Source organism: Colias philodice, chromosome 8, assembly GCF_061535455.1.
Source record: "Colias philodice isolate Cphi_HAF_F1 chromosome 8, ilColPhil1 Martin Lab GWU primary, whole genome shotgun sequence".
NCBI lineage: Eukaryota > Metazoa > Arthropoda > Insecta > Lepidoptera > Pieridae > Colias > Colias philodice.
The window spans coordinates 7435625-7456722 of record NC_143093.1 but is presented as its reverse complement, the minus strand read 5'-3'; the positions used below and the strand labels follow the sequence as shown (position 1 = coordinate 7456722).

Sequence of the window (21098 nt, the reverse complement as noted above, 5' to 3'; positions counted from 1 at the left end):
TTCAGGGATTTAAATTATATTTTTTTTGTTAAACGAATATATTGTTGTTTTTTTTATAATTGAAATGAATTTTATTGATCATTTGTGTTTCCTCTCAATACTACTTTCGGGGTTAGGAAGAAATAAAAGATGGTAGTTCTTTCATCAATCATTTTTAATCAGATGCATTCTTACTTTTATATAATCACATAATTATTAGAATTATTTCAATTCACACTTAAAATAAATTTAAAAATAAATTAAATGAAAACACTCTGCAATAATAATTTATACAAAAAATCAGTCGGTTTCTGACATTATTTGATTAGAATTAAAATTATACAATCAATTTTACAATAATAGGAATCAGGCACATTTATAGTAAAACTATTAGTGATAGCAAGGTGTTCTGCTAAAACAAGAGTACCAACCAGGTACGAACAAACACTCGTAATGAGCGGACATCATCGCCCCTTGCTGCTAACAGACTTATTATTATGAGCAATCATTATTTCTTCATAGCAATAGTTACTTATTAGCTTGCTCCGTCTGTCACAGCTGTATTGAGCTACGTTAATATCGATTCGACAAAACAAAATCTCACTTTTGAGCATAATCATTTAAAACATTGTTGCAATTGAGCAATAAAAACAACGCGTATCTTAAATGCAAAAATCAATAGTGAAGTATTCAATCATTAATGAGCAATTCAATTGGGCAAATAGCAAACGTTGACGCAATTTATATACCATTTGAAAACGTCAGTTTCTACCATTGATTATGGACGCCATTTTATTCTAATCTTTGGTGTGTCGGGCATAACAACGGCGACGCGGGCTCGACGTCTCGTCCAAATCATGTACCACGATTAACATTCAATTAACAGCCTGCAAATGGACCGAGACACCGGGCCCGCTCGCCGGTCCACTCGGGAACATATTATTATTGTGTAGCGGTAACGGCTTCAACCTAAACACTACGGACGCTGACAGTAGGTACAAAAATAGTTCACCTATCGAATATAATTAAGACTACTTAACACTTAAGTATCGCGAGGGAGCTTCGTGAAGAAACAAAAACTGTGCACTATACAATAATAGATCAACAAGTTTAAATTTGCAACCGCAAGATCAGAAACAATAACAAATTCGCGTCGAGCGCGAAAGCTGAACGTGGACAGAGGCCTCCCTCAATAATGCTACTTATCGCGTATCACACTAAGGTAAATTGACTAGGCGCGTTGCGAGTCGGCCGCGCGCGGCGGGCCGGCTCGGGGCCGGCGGGTCGGGCGGCGGGCCGGCTCGGGGCCGGCGGGTCGGGCGGCGGGCCGGCTCGGGGGGCTCGGCGAGCGCATCAGAAGCCGGCGACGTCGGGCGGCGGGTCGGGCGGCATGTAGTGCAGCTCGTCCACGGGCCCGCTGAAGATGTTGTACAGCACGGCGAACAGCGTGCACGCCGCGTACGCGCCCAGCGCCGCCCACCACAGCAGCCGCTCCCACAGCCGCTGCTGCGCGTGCTTCAGCACCAGCAGCCCGATCGTCAGCCCCGCCAGCGCGCCCGCCACGTGCGCCGCGTACGACACCGGCGGCGCTTCCTGCACAACACACGCTTTGTTATACTCATGTTTCATCGTTATTGTTTGCCAATTAAACAAATTAAAAATTAAAATGCAAGGTTAGATTTGAAATATTTATCAAACTTAATTCGAGACATTTGAAGAATTATTTCGAAAATTTAAAATAATGAAAGAAATACATATTATATCGATACACATAATATATAATTCTTCATTATTGATTGTTTTCGGTCAATGATTTAATGAAATGTAATAGATTCAAGATAGACATGGTCGATAATAAAACTGACGAAATAAACACTTGCCAAACTCACTTTAGTATATCTAGCGTGTACCGCGAAGCCCACGTCGCACGAGGCGACCGCGAGCGCGGCGACGAGTCGCACGGCGCCGTACCGCATCGCGTGGAAGTTGAGCAGCGCGTTGGCGAGGTGCGCGGCCAGCAGCGCGTACACGCCGCCCGACGCGCCCGCCAGGCACACGTCCGGGTCCAGCACGGACGCCGCCAGCGAGCCGCCCAGCACGCCCGCCAGGTACACCGCGCCGCACCGCACCGCGCCGTGCACCATCTCTAGCGGCAGACCCACCTGCAACAACAGAGAAATAATCATAACACTTAAGATTACTTACGACAATTTTAGTTTATTAATCAAGATCGGTAACAATTATTCTACTATGTATTCCACCTGATTTTACGCTGCAATACCCAACACGATAAAAAGAATTTCAGTTTATTGACAATTTGCAACGAGGATCTAAAGCTATCTTTAAAAACGAAACAAAAAAAGTTATCTTAAATTCAAACACTGTTGAATGAAATTAAATGTTTTATTCGTAATTGGAATAAAATATTGAATAATCTTCTTAAATAATCTTGTCGCGAAAGAAGTATCTTTCGCGACAAGATTATTTAATATTTTACTAACAAAATTTACTAACAATAGTATACAAAAGCACATTAAAATTTTGATCAAGATGTACCGGTATCTACGAAATGCCCTTACCGCAAGTTGAACAAGGAGGTTGAACGCCAAGTGCAGCCAGCCAGCGTGCACGACGCTGTACGTGAGGAACCTCCACAGCTCCTTGCGGCGGTCGGGACGGTACACGAGCGGCGAGTCCACGGGCACCGGGCCCGCCGCCGCCGCCACTCCTCCCGAACCCCACGCGTACCACGCAAACACGCCCAACTGTAAATATTATATTTCATGTATACTTCCGTGATCATAATACATTACATTCTTAGCACAACAGTCAATAATTAATCGTATGGTTGATAAATTAACAATTTAACGACCCATTGTAATTGAGATGAAAATCTCAATACTTGCAACAGTAAGAATGTTAGATCGTAAAATAAGTTTAGATATTCATAATATATCTGCTCGTGTTTATATTTAAATTCATATTCTCAATGATTCCTAAATTTACATTGCAGAATTGTGCTTTTCTAATGCTAATGTACTCATTGGCATCAGCGACGCTAATTTGTCGCAATAGTTTATTGTTAAACAGAGAGAAAACATTAATTACAATGTAAACGGGAGTATGCTGTACGGGTGATTGTAAACAACGAGCATTCTACGATTTCTATATTACATGCAAAAACTAACGCTATGTTAAAGACTTTCTTGAGTACATAGCCTTGCAAAGAGGTTTTCTAAGTTTTGCATTAAGCAATTGCTAATATTGCACACAATATACTACGTAATATAAATACTGCCTAATTTAGAAAACGTTAACACAAGGCTTTGTATAAGTATTTTAACAGCAGTATGAGTACTCGCAATTAAGAAAAAAACAATTACATATTTGAAAAGATATGGTCGTATACTGGTTAAAGCAGCTTTGGCTTGCAATTCATAATTTATGTATTTGATCCCAATATATTATTCACTAAAAGGAAAACCAGCTTTTCTTATCTCGTACGCACGACGGTATAGCACCTCATAGGAATCGTGCGCTCCGCGGTGAATCAATGTGTGACGAAGCTCGCGGTTGCACGCGCACAACAATAGATATGTTACGAATACGTAAACTGCTTGTTTGTGCGGATGTGAAATCCGCAATTACACTTTTTAATTAGCCGACGTAACTGGAGCGGGGATCGAACGGTGTTTGCCGCATAGAAAGTGATGAGTTTCGACCTAACGGCGAATGATACATATATTCGCGGTGTAAAAATAAACTACGTATCATCACTCCATCGAAAGAAAGTGATTTCGTTTACTCTACATCTAGACGGAAACTACAATAGCTTACCTCTAACAACGTCACACAGATGATAAAGAGCGGCGGTGGACAGCAAGTGTATCTTTCCTGGTAATACTTGCGGTCCCGCTCTTCTGGGAGCACTTCCATTGCCACTAAGTGCACCATTCTGCAACAATTACATTTACTATAGTTAAAAACGATATTGAAAACACATTCTCCACTAAGGAATGCTACCTTTGATTTACCCGACAATCTGATTGATGTATATTTAAATATACGTATTTTCCCTGCAGTATACGGTAACTATGCGTGTAACAAAATGCCGTAATTCTATACTTTCACGTTATTCTTAACTCGTATCGGCATATTGGAGCAATTTATCAACAGTTTTTATTGCGGCATAGCACAGCACATGTCACTATGACACGACAAACGAACATAAAATTTTAGCGATCTATTGATTGAAATCAAAATTGAAACAATACACTTAAAAATTTTGAAAGTTATATTCGGAGCATTTAAGTAATGTTATAACATTTTACTGGAATTTTACGGTCCCAACATTGTAATGGGATATGTTATGACATTAGGAAACAAATAGATCGCGCAATTATGACGTATGGGATTAGATTAGGGGTACAAACTTTTTTAATCATGAATATAGGAACTTTTCTGAGCACGTAAGTTTATCATTTTGGGGAGAATTTTCAGTAAATTCATGAATTTACTTGTATTATTTGTAGAAAAATGATAGTGTTCGGTATCTTTAAACTGTAGTATTGATAAGTTTATGTCCTTACCTGGCGAATAAAGTGGGATCTTCAAGAAGTAAATGGAAATCGTTTTCCGAGCTGACCTCTCGGTCCCTCTGGTGTACGGCGCATCTATAACTTCTCGTTCTTTTGCCACTCATCTGAAAGTAAAGTTCCGATAAAATGATTTGTTATATAAATGTCTCTAATACACGCGGTAAAGGTTAATCCTACTTTATACGGCAGCCAGGGCCAGTAGCGGCTGGTTTAGTATAATCTGTTTGCCTACGTGAGTTACGTTAAGTAACGACGCGACACTTTGATTCAAATCACCGTGTTGTTTACGTAGATGAGATTCTAGTATGAAACAGCTCAATATTTTATGTTAAAACTATAACATTAAATTATTAAGTAAAATTAATTTAGCGTTATCATTAAAAACTTAATTATTTTCCATCATAATAAATGTAGGTCAGTGGACTGGCGGAATATAAAGTTAATTATTTTGACTCACATCCTTATTTTGGATGATTGGATGATGGATTTAAAATAAAATCGAATACTAAACATAGATAACTAACATGTCCCGGCGTTAAGTTTATTGTTTATGTATATAACCAACCTTACAGGTTTATTTAATAGCTGAATGTAGTGATTACGTAAATAAATGAATACACATTAATTCGCCGTAAAGTGAGCCGCAACCCCGCAGTCGTAGAATAATGATTGTGTTATTCGTTGAAACAATGGTATGTACCTATATAATTAATAATTATGGTGTGTTAATTGTTATATGAATTTGAGAGTATCCATAATTTTATAGATATATTTAAATTTCTGGGAGAGTTCTTGCAAACTAACGCAGTCGAACTCTCCATAATCTTATTTTATCAAAGCATCGTTGCTAAGACTACAGCGAACATGGCATTCCTTGAACTTCGGTTGTAATAACACTTAAAGAAATTGTTTCTTGTGGAGTTGGCATGAAAATAGTGATAGCTGGCAATCGAGCGTTGTGAGGGTGGATTAATGTGTCGCGGCACAGTTCGGCGGCTGGCTCACGTCCAGTACCTACCTATCGACCCGCGCAACCCCACACCATAGCGATGTGAAACGTTGGTCACTATTTGGACCTAGACATTGGTTTGCGCTGAACGAATGACCTAAGTCGCAGTTAGCAGAGCTTGCGTTTAAACGCAACGAATTTGAAATCTGTTTCTGAATTAGAAAAGAAAAGCTTTGCTTTTTAAGGTGATGAATTAATTTTTCTAACATTTACGGCCCTTTTCAAACCTTCGTAATTTTTATATTATTAAAGTTGTCGTGATGAAAATTCTTGACAAGAAAGTTCAATAGTAACACAATACGTCTACCGTTTTAGAAACATGATTCCATGATATTTTCTCGATAGAAAAAAAATACAAAGTTATCATTGTTATTTTTTTTTAATCTCTGGCATCTTCAAAATAACAAACGTAAAGTTACGACTTTTTGGATATTAACTATAAAATATACAACCTATACGTCTACCGTGTTAGAATTTTGAAATATGCGATGGCTTTGAATTAAACAAGAAATACTTGAAATTAGCGCGCGACCAGCCAATATAGCGAGAGCCGCCCTGTACCTTCCTACCCCGATCGCTGCACGAGTCATTCCCGCTACGGCCGTCACACGGGGAACTTGTGTCGCTCGCGCAATCGTAAAAAAGGGTGACAACACGATAAGACAAAATGAGACAAATGGGGACAATAAAGAAAATAAGAAGAAGAAACATAAAGGTTGGAGGAAAAAGAATGCTTACAATTGGAATAAATTAATGAAGTAAGTTGGTTTTATTTTAAATTTGATGATAATTGTATTATAGACGATGTTTGATATGTACCCCTGTTTTAAGTACATAACGAATGTGTAAGATTTTTTCATTTATAGCATAAATAATCTGTTCAGAAATCCGGAATCCAGAAGGAAAATAAACCCACTGATTGTTCACAATTTGAATCCACTCCTTCGTAAGTACCTTTATTCAGTCAAAAATGTATGTTATCAAAGCTCTACTGGTTTTATCGCATGATTCCATTTTTAGCAAAAAGCAACAAAGTGCAAAGAAATAAAAAATCATGGTGAACTTAGTGGAAGTATGGCGGACATAATATGGAACAGGAGCTCATTGGAGTAGTATTATATTTTAAAAAAATACGAAATAATTTCAAGAATTACATTTCTTAGAAGGTGGTAGATAAGTATGTTGTATAAAGAATTTGATGTTGATATTTATTTCATTTATACTTACTACACCTGTGCGGGAAATTGCTTAGTAATATAACAGGTTTATATTCATATTTACATAGTAATGTGAGTTTTCATTTCGAAAAATTTTGTGTAAGTATATTAAATTGAGTTCCTGGGTGATCTGGAAACACAATTGGGCCCGGAAGATGGCGCTGCAGTCACTCCTCCTAATGACATGAACCGATTTGGATGAATATTTGTGTGCACATTTCATTTTTGTGGGATGATTGGTTGATTCGCTTTCACATTAGCTAATATTATGTATTTTTGTTGTTAGAAAGTAAACTTAATTTAATGTTTATAATACATTATTATTGGTATAAATAAGCCAGTGTTCGTCTCACATTGCTGTACCTGCCTACCTACCCTACCAGGGCCTAACTTTGTTCTGGCTATTTTATTTTGATTATTTGTAATGAATAATTACAATTATAATAGAGTGCAAAAAATAAATACATGCGTAAATATATTTTGTGTTTTTTTTAAACAATTTTTTTATTTAAAAAAATATCATTCCGACCGCGGCTTTGCCCGCGTGGAATTAGATTATATCGTGAATCCTGTCTTATCCCACAGAAGTGTTCAGTTCGGATAAAAAGTATCCTATGTGTAAATCCAGGCAATTAGCTATATTTTATCAAAATTGGTAATGTAGTCTTGACGTGATTAAGTAACAACTAACAAAAAAATATACAAATTAACATCCAAAGTTTCGCATCAGTTTTACTGTATTAGTGATATCTTCCACTCTTAACTTTGACTGAGAAGAATTAGGGTTTATAACTTCTTTCAGAAATATTACCTTTCATTTCTGGGCATGACGTAATATCTACGTCAGCATCAAATTCTATCTAAATCCATTCAGTAGTCCGCGTTATTGAGTACCATTTCATTTTTTCAGAGTAACAATATTTTTTGTTATTTTAAAGATTATTTATAACCTGTATTATTTTGTAATAAAGTAAACATTACGAAATAAAAATAATTATTAATAATGTCTAAGTAGTTGTTAAAAAGAAGATTATTTGTTTATAAGCAAGAAAATAAAACCAATAAATCAACAATTAAATATATGTATAAGAATATTATAACTGTATGACGACTCCATACATGTTTGTCCCGAGTCGGCCAGCGGCAGCGCGGCGAGTTTGCAAGAACGACTTCGCGCACACCCGCGTTCGCGATAGCGAGCTATTGACTCCGCCCGCCAAGCAGTAGATTTTTTTTTGTGTATCGTCTTAATCACAGTTTCCCCAAAAGACGTCACTCAATTATTTATTCTTAGTAACAATTTTAACAACAACAAAACCAACCAAGTTTTTGAGATAAAATTGTGAATTTGTACAAGTTAGTCACCCACTTTTTATACAGTTAAGTTATGGGGCAATGTTATGGTATGTTAACGATTAGAGTTTGCGGGTGGGCGGTGGTAGGCAGCAAACTGTCGTTGACTGTTCGCGATCCATCAGACCATCGTCGACCATTGTCTCCGCAGTCGTTCAACTCTGTTTCCCACGAGACGGCGAAATTGCCAATGCCAAAACTCAAATAACCTAGACGCCGCGCAGACGTCAGTTAAATCTGTCCCAGCAACTATACATATTCAATAAAACAAACGCGGAGACAGCTTGCGCTCGTGAATGTAGTGCTGGATATTCTTAAATTAAACCTAATCTTTGAATAGTAGGTAGGTACAACGCATTTATACGTCAAATTATAATGGCCAATATTTGTATTGTTTGACGACAACATGAATTAAACCACCTAATAAGGTATAGCAGTCCCGCGCAGTTATGATACTTTTTAGTTTTTACATTTCAAATTACATAATATATTAAATTATATTAAAAACTGAATACAATGCTATTTAGTATTTACTGCATTGTATATGTTTAAAAGATAAACTTTACATTGTTATTGTTTGTTTGTACATTGTTTTCAATAATCCAGTGCAACACCAGTTATTGAACTGGATTATTACAAACGCATAAAACCTATCAATATTTTTTGAAAATTAGTTTATATTCACTTGTTTATAAATTAAGCGTTAAACGATAAGCCCATAAAGTTTTCGCAGATTTGCGCGGGTCGGGCGCCAGTGGGCGCGGTGCGCCGACGTGGGCGCCGCGTGACTCACGCCGACATCCGACACGTCCGATATGTATCCGGAACCACTAACTAGGCACTATTCCTATTGCCCATCAAACATGCGCACGAGCCTACGCGATGCGATTATCATTTTAATATGTCGTAATTTAAGTCCGAGTTAATAAGATTGTTGATTATGTCTTTTTTAATAGATTTTAATTTTGAATCTTTATAAATACCTACTCGAATATACATATATTTTCATATACATATATGTTTTCTCTTCATTCTCTCTTTATTTATTTGGTAATATAAGCTTATCTGTTTTGCTTCTCACGGTATAAGTGTTAACATACCATCAATTCTATCGTGTGCTTATTTATCGGTGACTTATGAGGCGTAGGTGTTGGCATAGATTCATACCATTGGTATGAAAGGCTTTTAATTGCTCTTCTGAAGATGAAAGAGTTCATTCATTGCATATAATCGTTTTACGCCGATTTTTCCTTCTATAATATCTAACCAAAATATTTTACAATAAAGTGTACCTACTGCACACACTATAATGTGTGCAGCATCTCATAGGTAAGGTAGTATTAAAAATTATTTATTTTTTAATATCATAATATTGTTGTCTTAATGAGAGCATCAGTATTTCATAAGCCGACTTCTAATCATATTCAGGTAAATTTTCAATTAAATTAGGAAGTTTCTTCTATGACGTGGTAAAAGATTAATCTAAATCTTGCATATATTAATGTTACATTTAGAACGGCAAAGTAATGTGTTAAGCACGTGAACTCTGGGAGAGTTCCCACGTACTTCCATCTCCCTGCCATTATGTTCTAATCTTTTCGAGTCTCTCTGCATTATTGCAATGCCGTGAAAGCGTCTATAAGGTTTGCTAGAGGACTTAAATTAAAGAAAATTCAGTGATGAGAATTTAAGGTATTTGCATATTTTAACACACACACCTAATAGTTAGATTAAAAAACAAGCTTAATTAATATGAGCAGGGCTCATATAATTTTTTTCAACTACAATTACTAAATATAGGTGGTAAGAATTAGAATGCACTTGTTTATATTAATTTCATTTGGTTTAAATTTTAAGGTGCACATAATTATAATTGAAAAAAAAATTGTTTTCACAATTGTTACTGTATCATCATACACACGAAAAAACAGGTAAGTACCTACAAATCTGAATAATAACATACCTAAAATATATTTACCGTGTACGATATGAATACAATATAATATAATATTATGTGATCATGATTCTAATTAATAAAAATTATATTTATCTTGTATAATAACTTAAAACTCATAATAACACTATAGAAACTATAAGAAACAATATTGACAAATGATAGATAAAATTTTATAGATTTAAATGTTAAGATTTTGTTTTGAAATGATTTGTCCGGATAGCAAGTTACACATACATTCTATTATTTGAATTTAAATAAATGCATGAAGTAGTTATCAGGTGCTTTAACAATTTCAGAAAAAAATATATTCTTATATAGTTTCCTCTATTTTTATTTATTTTTAAAACTTTAATGTGATTTTTAAAGTATCAAGACGAGTGTGCAGTTTTCATGTGACAGCTGTTATTCTTGTCAAACTGATTGTAATTTTTAGATTAAAGAATTGATAGGTTATGTTTGTTTATTTTTAACATCTAACGAGCTTAATCAAATGAACAAAAATTAACATCTTAGCAGAATAAAAATTTAAAATTGCGATTAGATTATATAAAACACATAAACCAAGATTTAATTTATTAATAATTTGATGAATAAAAATTTAAACAAAACTAAATCTAATAAAAATGTAGTAAAATTGAATAAATATTTTTATTAGTTGTTATTTGTTAGTAAAGAGTAATAAATCACAAGAACTTATAAATTACAGCAGAAATTTTGAACTTACCCATTTTGTCGTAATTTGTTAAAAAAAGATTCACACATAAAGTTTGGGTCCTTCTTTTATTTTAACTATGGATATTGAACGAAAAAACTTCACAATATACAAAACATGAGGTAGATTCTTTCTATTTATTATAATAAAATAGTATGTTTATTTCTTTCACTCGGCATTGAACACGCGATTGGTATTCTAGCTGTTTATGAGCGAGAGCGACACAACCTCTCCCCATAAATGCTTGGCGCAGACTGATTGTTGAAATGACGTTTGAGCCGTCAAGTTTCATTCCGTCTGTGTCCGGTGGGTTTTTTGTGGCTCAGGGGATCGAGTGGTGCGGCGGCACAATATTCGAGAGGGTGGTTCCGTTTCCGAGGGTTGCTCTGACGACATTCGAATTGAAAAACGTTTACGAATACTTAAGGAACTAAATATGTACGTTGGTAGGTAGGTAATTTCCTTTATTAAGTAACTAAGTATGCGATTGTACATAGTACATACGTTCTTGCAAAAACGTATTTTGTTGTATTTTAGTCGATGCCTTGAAATTGAATTGATTGTATAATAATATGAGCTAGATTACTACATTCTTTTAATTAAATTTGATTAATTTTGAAGTTTGAAAAGTATATTTAATTATTAAATAGTGGCAACACTATTTAAATATTTTCGAATACCTTCAAGACATTAATAATTTTATTAGGTACCTACTACCTACTGTATTTTAGTTATGTCCTGCGATTAAAATATTGTTATAATTTCATTCATTCATTAGATTTCAACTTTATCCACCTAATCTAAATGTAGGGTTGTTTGTCGAGCGTATCTTAAAAGTACACTTATGCCTGAAAGATCATGCTTCAGTGGTTTCGTTGGATTCATATTAATTGTGAGTATCACCGATTATAATATCAATATAATAAAAAATAATGGCAAAATGGTTCCAATTAATTCAGTCCTCATTTAGTGATGTTCCATTTTAATACTTAACACTAGAGCGCTCGCGCCTAAAATTTTCCTTGAGTGCACGCGTGGGTCACATATGTCACCCAATACGACGCACGTTTTTTTTCATAAAAATCGTAGTTAAAAAAGTAAACGAAGTACTTATTTATGAATCAACTTTATTTTTAAGTGATGAAACAAAAAAAATATCAATATTTTCTCATTTTACTTAAATTATGAGCTAAACATAAACCTCTGTGAAAAGTAACTAATTTATTACTTATTGTGATCAATCAGTTTTTTTTACTTTGGAAACTACAAATTTGGTAAAAATAATCATCTAATTATAAAGTATAAGAATAAGTTGTTCTTATCCAATAAAATTTTATTTTCAACTAGGTTTCCGCCCGCGGCTTCGCTCGCGCAGTCAAAGAAAACCCCCATAGTTCCCGCTCCCGTGGGATTTCCGGGATTGTGTCATTTTCCCGGGATAAAAAGTAGCCTATGTCCTTCCTCGGGTATCAAAATATCTCCATACCAAATTTCATAAAAATTGGTTCAGTAGTTTAAGCGTGATTGAGTAACAGACAGACAGACAGAGTTATTTTCGCATTTATAATATTATAGTATGGATAAAAAATAAGTATGTCCTAGCACTCGAATATGAGTATTTTATTTCGATTTTAGTTACCCATATATTAATAATTTCTTAAAAGTATAAATTGATCATAAGAGCAGTAAAAAATAAAAGCGGTATACTTGATTTTCACTCGTAATTGTATGATTTCAAAAACTTCCTAGAACGCTCGCGCGGGGGACATGCGTCACCCATGTACTTTTATATTTTCGCAGAGTACACTTCGTTGCACCAAGGAAGCTGACACGCTGCTAAAATGTCCGGTGATTGGTAGTCGGGGAATACCTGAGACAACAACACTCAAGCACGATTGTTTAAAAAAATATTTAGCAATATATAGCACTGGGTGACCTATGTCCCCCGCGCGTGCGCTCTAGTGTTAAGCCAGCTGGTTGTATTCGGGTTTGTTAATAATATGTGAATATTTTATAATTATATGCTAAGACAGTATTATTATTAGAATTAAAAGATTACCCACTCAAGTGAGTAGGTGGTATTAGTCACAATAGTAGGTAAGTATGTATATGTAATGGTATGTATCAGGAGACTGGACGTATACCTACATTTCTCGAAAAATAATAAGAACTTCAAAAAACTTAGTTGAGTATTTTTCAGTCATTATGAAAAATCATAATTATTATCAGACAATTGAGCCAGATGTGCTAATCTGAAAATAAAGGTCCTACGGTGTATTGGTCATTGTTATTTTAGTAAAAGTAGCATCTGTTTTAGTTAATGTTTATTATACCTTATATTATTTTCATTGTTTTCGTGTTATTTCACTACTTAAACCCTTCCAGATGTGCATCTTGTTCGTTGAATTTAAAAGTTAAATTGTAGGTAGGTCTGTAGTAATTAGGATTTTAAAATCTGGTCTCTTTAAAAAATTATAAAAACGATATGGTAACTAGGTATTTTAATAAATATTTTTTTAATAAAATAATTGTGACCGATAAATAAACGCATTTTTTTCGTAAATATATTTAAATTCAACAAAACGCTACGCTACAGAATACCTACGCTAACGTACAAAATCGCTACTACAAAAGCAACGAGTAAGTGCACAGGTAAGTGCAAGTAGCATGTCTTTTCCATAACTATGTATTTTGTAAATATTTTCTAAGATTTTCAATTCGGTTTATAAAAAAAACTCACGAGGGTCGGCGGCAAATTGTTTGATCGCTGTATAATGACATTTCACGGTTGGCTGATAGAAGCGAATTCCATAAGGATAGTATCAGTCAACATATGGACATAACTATTAGCAACAAGGGCAGGTGGCCGACAGGAGGTCCGTTAATTTGTACAATATTTATAGCAATATGGTGTCAGCACAAATCGTACGTCATTATGTCTGTCATTTGGCGAGGCACCGTCAGTAATGGCGTTTTGATGTGGAAGAGATAAAAGTACCTACCTACCCTAGCCTGTTTATCTTTTGTCAAAATCTACTGATGAAAATAATCATTGGTACGATTACTAAAAAGTTAACAACTATACAAATGACGATTGGCGAAATAATACGGCACATGAGCTTTTATCATAATCCATTATTCATATGCAAATCCCGATTTCACACTTAATTTCACTTTATTAGTCCCGAATGAAATAGGTACATATACAAATATTATGGTCGGTAATATTTTGAACCACCTTATTAGGTAATAGGTAGATTATATGAACCAAATAGATAATCCTATTAATTTTTGTAGCCTGTATTAAATTTCTACATATTTTGTATAGCTTCACATATGTAGATGAAAATATGTTCCTAATATACAGGGTGTAATCGTAAAGTGTGCACAGGCGATTGTTCCGTAACTATTGCAGATATCAAAAAACTTTATACTGATATCGAAAGCCCTTTAACTAATGAGTAAAATGACAACAATAACTTTTTAAAATTAAAACGGGAAATATCCAAAAAAGTTACATTAAACACTCTCATACATTGAATTTTACATAGGTAGGTACATTTTGTGTTCAAAGCAAATGTTCGAAGTGACGTCCTCGTTTTGGAATACCTTGGTATTCCACATCGAGCTCTGTTTACAGTTTCTAAATGAATTTTTATTAAAATTTGCGAAGTACATAATATAAGCACAAATTCAAAAAAAGAACCAAAATTTTTCATATTACTAAATGTATGGGAGTGTTTGATGTAAAACTTTTGGATATTTCCCGTGTTATTTTTAAAAAGTTATTGTTGATATTTTACTCATTAAGTAAAGGGCTTTCGATATCCGTATAAAGGTTTTTGATACCTGCAATAGTTACGGAATAATCGCCTGTGCACACTTAACGATTACACCCTGTATACGACTATTTAAAAATATCGTTAATATTTTCGCAATGTGGGTAAACCACTAAAACCTAGTCTAGTATTGCCAACAATAATATAGAGATTAGGCAAGGAGTATTTACCGTTAACGACCTAAACATATGGCATGAGTCAGGGGTGCTTTGGATGAAAAAAAAAATTACCTCAATCCCAATTCTTAATGAATCATATATACACCCGGTAGATTATGGAAAATTAGAATGTGATTAAATTATCATTTTGTTATTTTCTTAATATACTGTCAAATACAACTTGATTAGAAAAAAAAATGTGTGCGTGTACTAGTGTACACACGTAAGAAGTGAAACTTCTTTATGACCTTATTTTTCAATAAATAATTTACTATATGGAACTTTACAGAAATAATTCGAATCACGCGTGGTAGGGATAAGAAAAAGATGGCGCGTAACGGAAAAATGTCACGCGTAACGAAAAATTGTTACACTAATTTTTTTTCCAACCCCGATAAAGAAGTTTCACTTCAAAAAGAAGTTTCACTTCAAAAATTGACTTTAATTTTTTTAAGCAATCGTACTCCGATTATTTCGATATTAATATGAAATACAACGAATTTTTCTGTTATGTGCATCGATTATTATTACAGTCTCCGTGTAGGTACGTAGGTAGTATATATTTTAACAATATTCTAACAGCCCGAAAAATAATAATAAAAAACTGTATTGAACAATTTTGCTATTTTTTGTGCTGAATCAGCTTGTTGTTATTAGAGATGTGTTTAATATCAGTTATAAAGCCGGTTTGATAGTATCGCTATAATTTGGACAAATCGATTTGGATCGTGCGGCGCTTTTACCAAATGATTTAGTGCCACCAACAAATTGGGCCTTCCACAACCGAGACCGATACATGCTTGCACACGTAATATGGATGTAGAGGCAATTACATCAGCTTTATTATCCGTAATTTCATTCGTTTAATTTGGCGTTCAGAGTTTAGGCTAAACTTTGTATATTATTCACGTGTACAATGTAGTAGGTACTTATAGGTTCCTTTAATCCGATGACCATGATCCGAAGAGGGTTATAAGATGTCCATCGATGAATATGTCTATTGGTTATGTATATAATTGAATAAGTTTTTTTTTTCAGAAAATATAGTTACCTATATATATAATTAATGTTATTTCATATTATTTTTTATAGTTTACAAGCTACCAGTATGACAATTAATAACGTGGTCAACCGAGTTATTAAATTAACGCATACGTATATCAAAATTCTAAAGATACGGCCTTTATTTATTGATGGAGCTCAGCAGGATATTCTTAGTACCGATTCATACGGTGACCGCTAGGCGGCAGCGGATAGTCAGACTTCCTGCGCTTCCTATATCTAAATCGGGGTTATAGGTAGTAAGGTGTGAAAGTGATTCACATTAACCAGTGATCAGTGAGTCATAAACACACGTTACACAACGTTACGCACGAGTTTTAGAACGCGAATGTGACTGACCGGCCTTGCTGCTCGATCTTGTCCGAACTTGTGGTACACAACAATTATCCCGTGCAATATGACGCGAATATCGTCACTAGTCGCGGCGTTTCATCAGACTGTCTGGATTAATTATAGTTGTATTCTATTTCATCATAGCTGAATGTAGTGTGGTTGGCAAATAAAACATTTGCAAAGGGATACATTCTATTTATCTGTTTATAAATGCATAAGTGTGCAATTTAATCAAATTCATCGTTATTTTTTTTTTGTTTTGGAGGATATGACCTACATGAAGGCCGGAAGCTTCCGATCGTTACGATCTTATACTGATAGGCAATTAATGAAAAAAAAGATCTTTTCAATGTTATCCCGAGGGTGCAAGTTATTGACACGCGAACGGTCTAACATGATCTTAACGCTTTTATTATCTGTTTTGGTTTGGTTCTGATTTGCATTCAAAATTGGAACGCGAATGGCACGAACGCCCGCGGCGAGGCTACTGACTACACAATGCGTGCGCTTACGCAGCTTCTAATTTTTTGGTTATTATGTTTATTAGCTTATTATTTAATTACTTAATTATTAATTATGCATATAACATATTCATCGAAGCTTGGTTAACAATTTAAGGGATAGTAATACGGACCTCAAACTGAAAGACGACAATAAAATAAAACCACTTAGATTATGAATAAATAGTTATTTATTTATACAATACTTTTTCTGTTATCTATAAAAAATAATAAATATATATATAGACCATAGCATTAATTTCCATAAACAGATCGTAAAATAAACCATGTCCATATAAAAATGTTAATAAATAAAATGTAAATATTTATTGCATAGATATACTTTAGCTTTTAAAAATATATAAACGATTAAGGTAATCGCATTCAATTTATATGATCTCACCGCTAGAAAATTCACAACAAGGAATTGTCTACTAATACAATAGAGATGAACGCATCTTTATACAATCTTGTTCTTGATTAGATGCAAAATGATGTGTCAACGTATGTTTTTTTAAACAAGACTTTCATCTGAAGAATGTGTAAAATGCAAATCGAAATCATCCCTATACAGTTGAGAGGTTTTTGTGTAGCATTAGGTGAAAATTAAAGTACCTATATAATATGTACACATCGAGGTACTTTATTTCTCCAAGTTTAAAAGCACTAAAATATTTTCAAATATTTGCATAATATACCTTTACATTTCTGACTAAAAAGCTAGAGTACCAATAACTTTAATATTCGTTATATGGTTTAATCATCTGATGAATTACCTATGTAACATATTAAATCTTATAAAAAATGTATGAAGCGTTGACTGGGCCCTTAAAAAATCTATCACTCGCCAGTCGCGTACAATTAAAATGCGTTGTCTATTCCATGGTTAGAAATAACCGAGGCATTGTATTTTTTTTTATAAATTTTGTTTCTATGCAAATGTGTATCTCGTGCCCGCGACAGGTGACGTGCGGCAGCCTTAATTGTTTTTTGTATCAATATTCAAATATTATGACGTTTTTTCTTAGAGTTTTTGTCTGGACTGGCGCGGGTGTCGTACCAGGTGGTCCCAAAAAAGTTTCTTTTTGTCCTAACAGCTTGCATTTCATGTAATTCGTCCTTTATACATATTAAAATTTCAATTATATATTTAATCAGCAACGTATGTACTGTGTTCATGTACCTACGCATAATAAGGATTTATGTTTTTCCTTCCGCTTATATTATGAAGTTAGTAACTAAATATTTGTTTATATACATTATACAAGTATATAAAAATGTAATCAACTTTAAAAAATCAACAAAGTAGCTAATATTATGTTAATGTAAAATCGTTGTCGGTGAAAATTTAGAAATAAAGAATTCATTGACATTCAAATTTTCTTCATTCATTCAAATTGTTAAGCTCTATGTGCTTATTACTTACAGTATTCAAAAATATATAAGGGGTTAATTCGATGCAAAAAACGTATTTTTTATGATAAAACGTTTACTGAAAAACTGCAGTCGGAAGCTCATAAAGCAGCTGTCACGTGTTCAACCCATTGGAAAGTTGATGATCTACAACTATTCCCATTTGCATCCCACAAATATGATGTCTTCATTGTTAACATATTTACATAATAATTTACTTTTGATAAAATTTAAATCTCGAAAATATAAACAACACTTATCGCGATTGAATATTTCAACTCATTGTCGACGTGGAACGGATATTTTTGTTAAATACAAATAATAAGTTATAACCATTTCTTGTTATTTTACCACAATTGGAAAAGGTTTTCGATCGGATCGATTTGTCGGCACTTGGCGTGTGCGTTTAGCGTGCAGCCCTCGCACACCTGCCATCATTATCTGGTCATTAGATGGTACAGAACCCGCGCAAACCTAAAATTAGAGCGTGCTGAACCCTAATCGCAGTGTACCCTCGAATTTTTTCACTGGTGCGTTAAATGCGCATTGTATTATGAAATGGTTAAGCTTGATACAGAATGAGTTCATCATCTACGGAAATTATTCTATAAGAAATGATTTGTGTTGTTTATCGGAATGAATGAGAAAATCAGACGTGCAACTTCTAACAGTGAAAATTTATGTTGAAACAAATTTCTTAGCAGTCTAATTTAAAAATATCCAAAGAGGCTTTTTGACCACACATGTGTTGATTTTTATCTCGTAATTGCAGGTCTCATATTGAATCGTTCATTAGGGGGAGGTAGGTAGGGGGTGGGGAAGGGTGGGGTGTGAAGTGCGAGGACAATGGCGCCCCCCGCGGTATTGTGCGTTAATGTATGCGCGCGCGGCGTCGTCGACGGCGGCCACGGGGCAACAACACAAACATTTCAACGCATCTAATTTATTGTCGTGTCGCATTGGGTTGTGGCGCGCAAAAAATATTGCCTTAAGGCGATGTCCTTACGAATGCTTGAGAATTGTACCATTATAGATGTATCCGTTTTAAACTGTGCGGTGTAAATACTTATAGGTTTTTTGACACATACCCACTGCTATATTATATACATATCAACTCTGGTTTATATTATTATACCTACTGTTTGTTGTATGTTATTCGTCTTACTCAAGACATGTAGAATCGTAAACCTAATAAAAAAAAATATTAGCCAAGAAAATTTCAAGAAAATTCATGTTGCACTTTCTGTACTTTTGGCGATTTTATGATAAAATCCTTACATTCATTGAATATAATGATCATTAACTTTATTTAATTTTCAATTCTATTACATATAATTAAACATTTTCTTGAGTTCATAATGTAATCTGTAATAATTTATAAGGCAAGAAAGTCAAAGATCATAAAAAATAGTAACTGCAAAGGCTCTATAAAAATTATTATATATTTATTATGAAGAAACTTTACCTTAACAAACAGAATACAATCCTGTCAGAGGATGACTCAGTCGTTGAGAGCAATTTTGAATATTATAATATGTAAACTAGTTGTTGTTCGGTGAAGTTCTTTCGTTGTCCTCTATGTATACAATTAGTAACAATTATTGTATTACAATTCTCTTTAAACGATTCAGTCCATTCATTTTAATATTTAATGCTTTCGTTTGTAATTCCTCTAAGTAGGTACTTTAATAATCTCTTGATTTTATATAAATTATAAATTATAGACGATTAAGAATACCTCATTTGTGTATGTAGAGTGATTTTGATCTTGTATCTACGATGTTAAATATTACTATTTTACCTGCTTAATGTACATATAAACGAATAAGTACTTTTAAAGATTAACGAAAATAATTGCATCTTAACTTTGCTTTGTTTATTTGTTTATTTTTATATAAATTAATATCGAACCTCCACGGCTACGACTATAAATGTATCGAGTGAGTTTTTATTCTTATTCGCATGTGGGTACCAGGTTACTAATATCGTATTTTATTTGATTGTCCCCAATGTATGTGCATCTCGGCCACCCAGAGCCACCGTTGGATGTAACTCTGCTTCTCTCAATTGGAACTTGCAAAAACTACATTTGCATAGAACTTGATGCTTGCTAAGATAACGGCCACCGCGTTCTACTCGATATATAGAGCTACTAATCGTTGGAGGCGACAGTTATACTCGATGAACCTCGATATTATAGCTAATACTTGTTGGTGACAATGTGATGCATTAAGTATTAGGTAATTCTTGGTGAAATTGTGTCATCCGGAGGCCCACATCCCTTCCTATACCCTACCCATCCTCTCCTCCCCTATCCTTAATCCCTCCCATCCTCGCCCCTTTCTCCCTAATTCCTTCCAAATCCCTTAATCCTTCTGGTAGGCAACAACCATAACCTCTGTTATGGTCTATGGGCGACGCAACCTGCTTACCACCAGGCAGTGCGTCCGCTCGTTTGCCTCCCCATAACATAAAAAAAAAAAAAAAAAAAATATTACACAATAATTGGTGATAATTTGGTGATATTTTCTAAATGCTATCGCGCTTTAAACAATGCCTCTAGATCCTATTATAGGATTGGAAAACTTGCCACAATAGTTATGAAAGTTTTTCCACAGTTCGTGGATATTTGTCTGCTGGATGCGTTCTTTAAAATCTGGTGACACTGATTTTTTCGTTATACACGGAAGAAACAGGGGGAAGAAACATAAAGTATTTTTGTAGCTTATGTGTTATTCTGATACATAAGCTGCATCAATGCTAATATTATAGTATGTAGTTATATCTTTATTAATAAAATTATACTCTCAATCAGTAAAAACCTCTTAAATAATACGATAAAAGTCACTAAATAAATTTGTTCATAAATTTAGGCAAATGTAAAATCCGAAGAATATTTCAGCGTATACCATCTAGTATGGTATCTATTTTAATAGTATTATCACAGTATTACAATATCTATAGGAAA

The 21098-nt window shown here is 34.2% G+C and overlaps 2 protein-coding genes across 2 annotated transcripts; one reads left to right on the top strand and one right to left on the bottom strand.

Annotated features, from left to right (window-relative positions):
* Positions 1 to 136: 136 nt before the first annotated feature.
* On the bottom strand, positions 137 to 11102 carry stet (rhomboid serine protease stem cell tumor). The gene is made up of 6 exons (XM_089698311.1): positions 10838 to 11102; positions 4569 to 4681; positions 3817 to 3934; positions 2559 to 2744; positions 1869 to 2141; positions 137 to 1572 (listed from the first exon to the last, which is right to left on the bottom strand). Exons 2-6 carry the CDS (start codon positions 4679 to 4681, stop codon positions 1333 to 1335), a joined length of 930 nt encoding a protein of 309 aa, XP_089554437.1. The 5' UTR covers positions 10838 to 11102; the 3' UTR covers positions 137 to 1332.
* LOC149486636 (uncharacterized) lies at positions 4704 to 7974 on the top strand. The gene is made up of 4 exons (XM_089697890.1): positions 4704 to 4737; positions 6095 to 6344; positions 6471 to 6532; positions 6607 to 7974. The coding sequence occupies exons 1-4, from the start codon at positions 4704 to 4706 to the stop codon at positions 6645 to 6647; spliced, it is 387 nt and encodes a 128-aa protein (XP_089554016.1). The 3' UTR covers positions 6648 to 7974.
* Positions 11103 to 21098: the final 9996 nt, after the last annotated feature.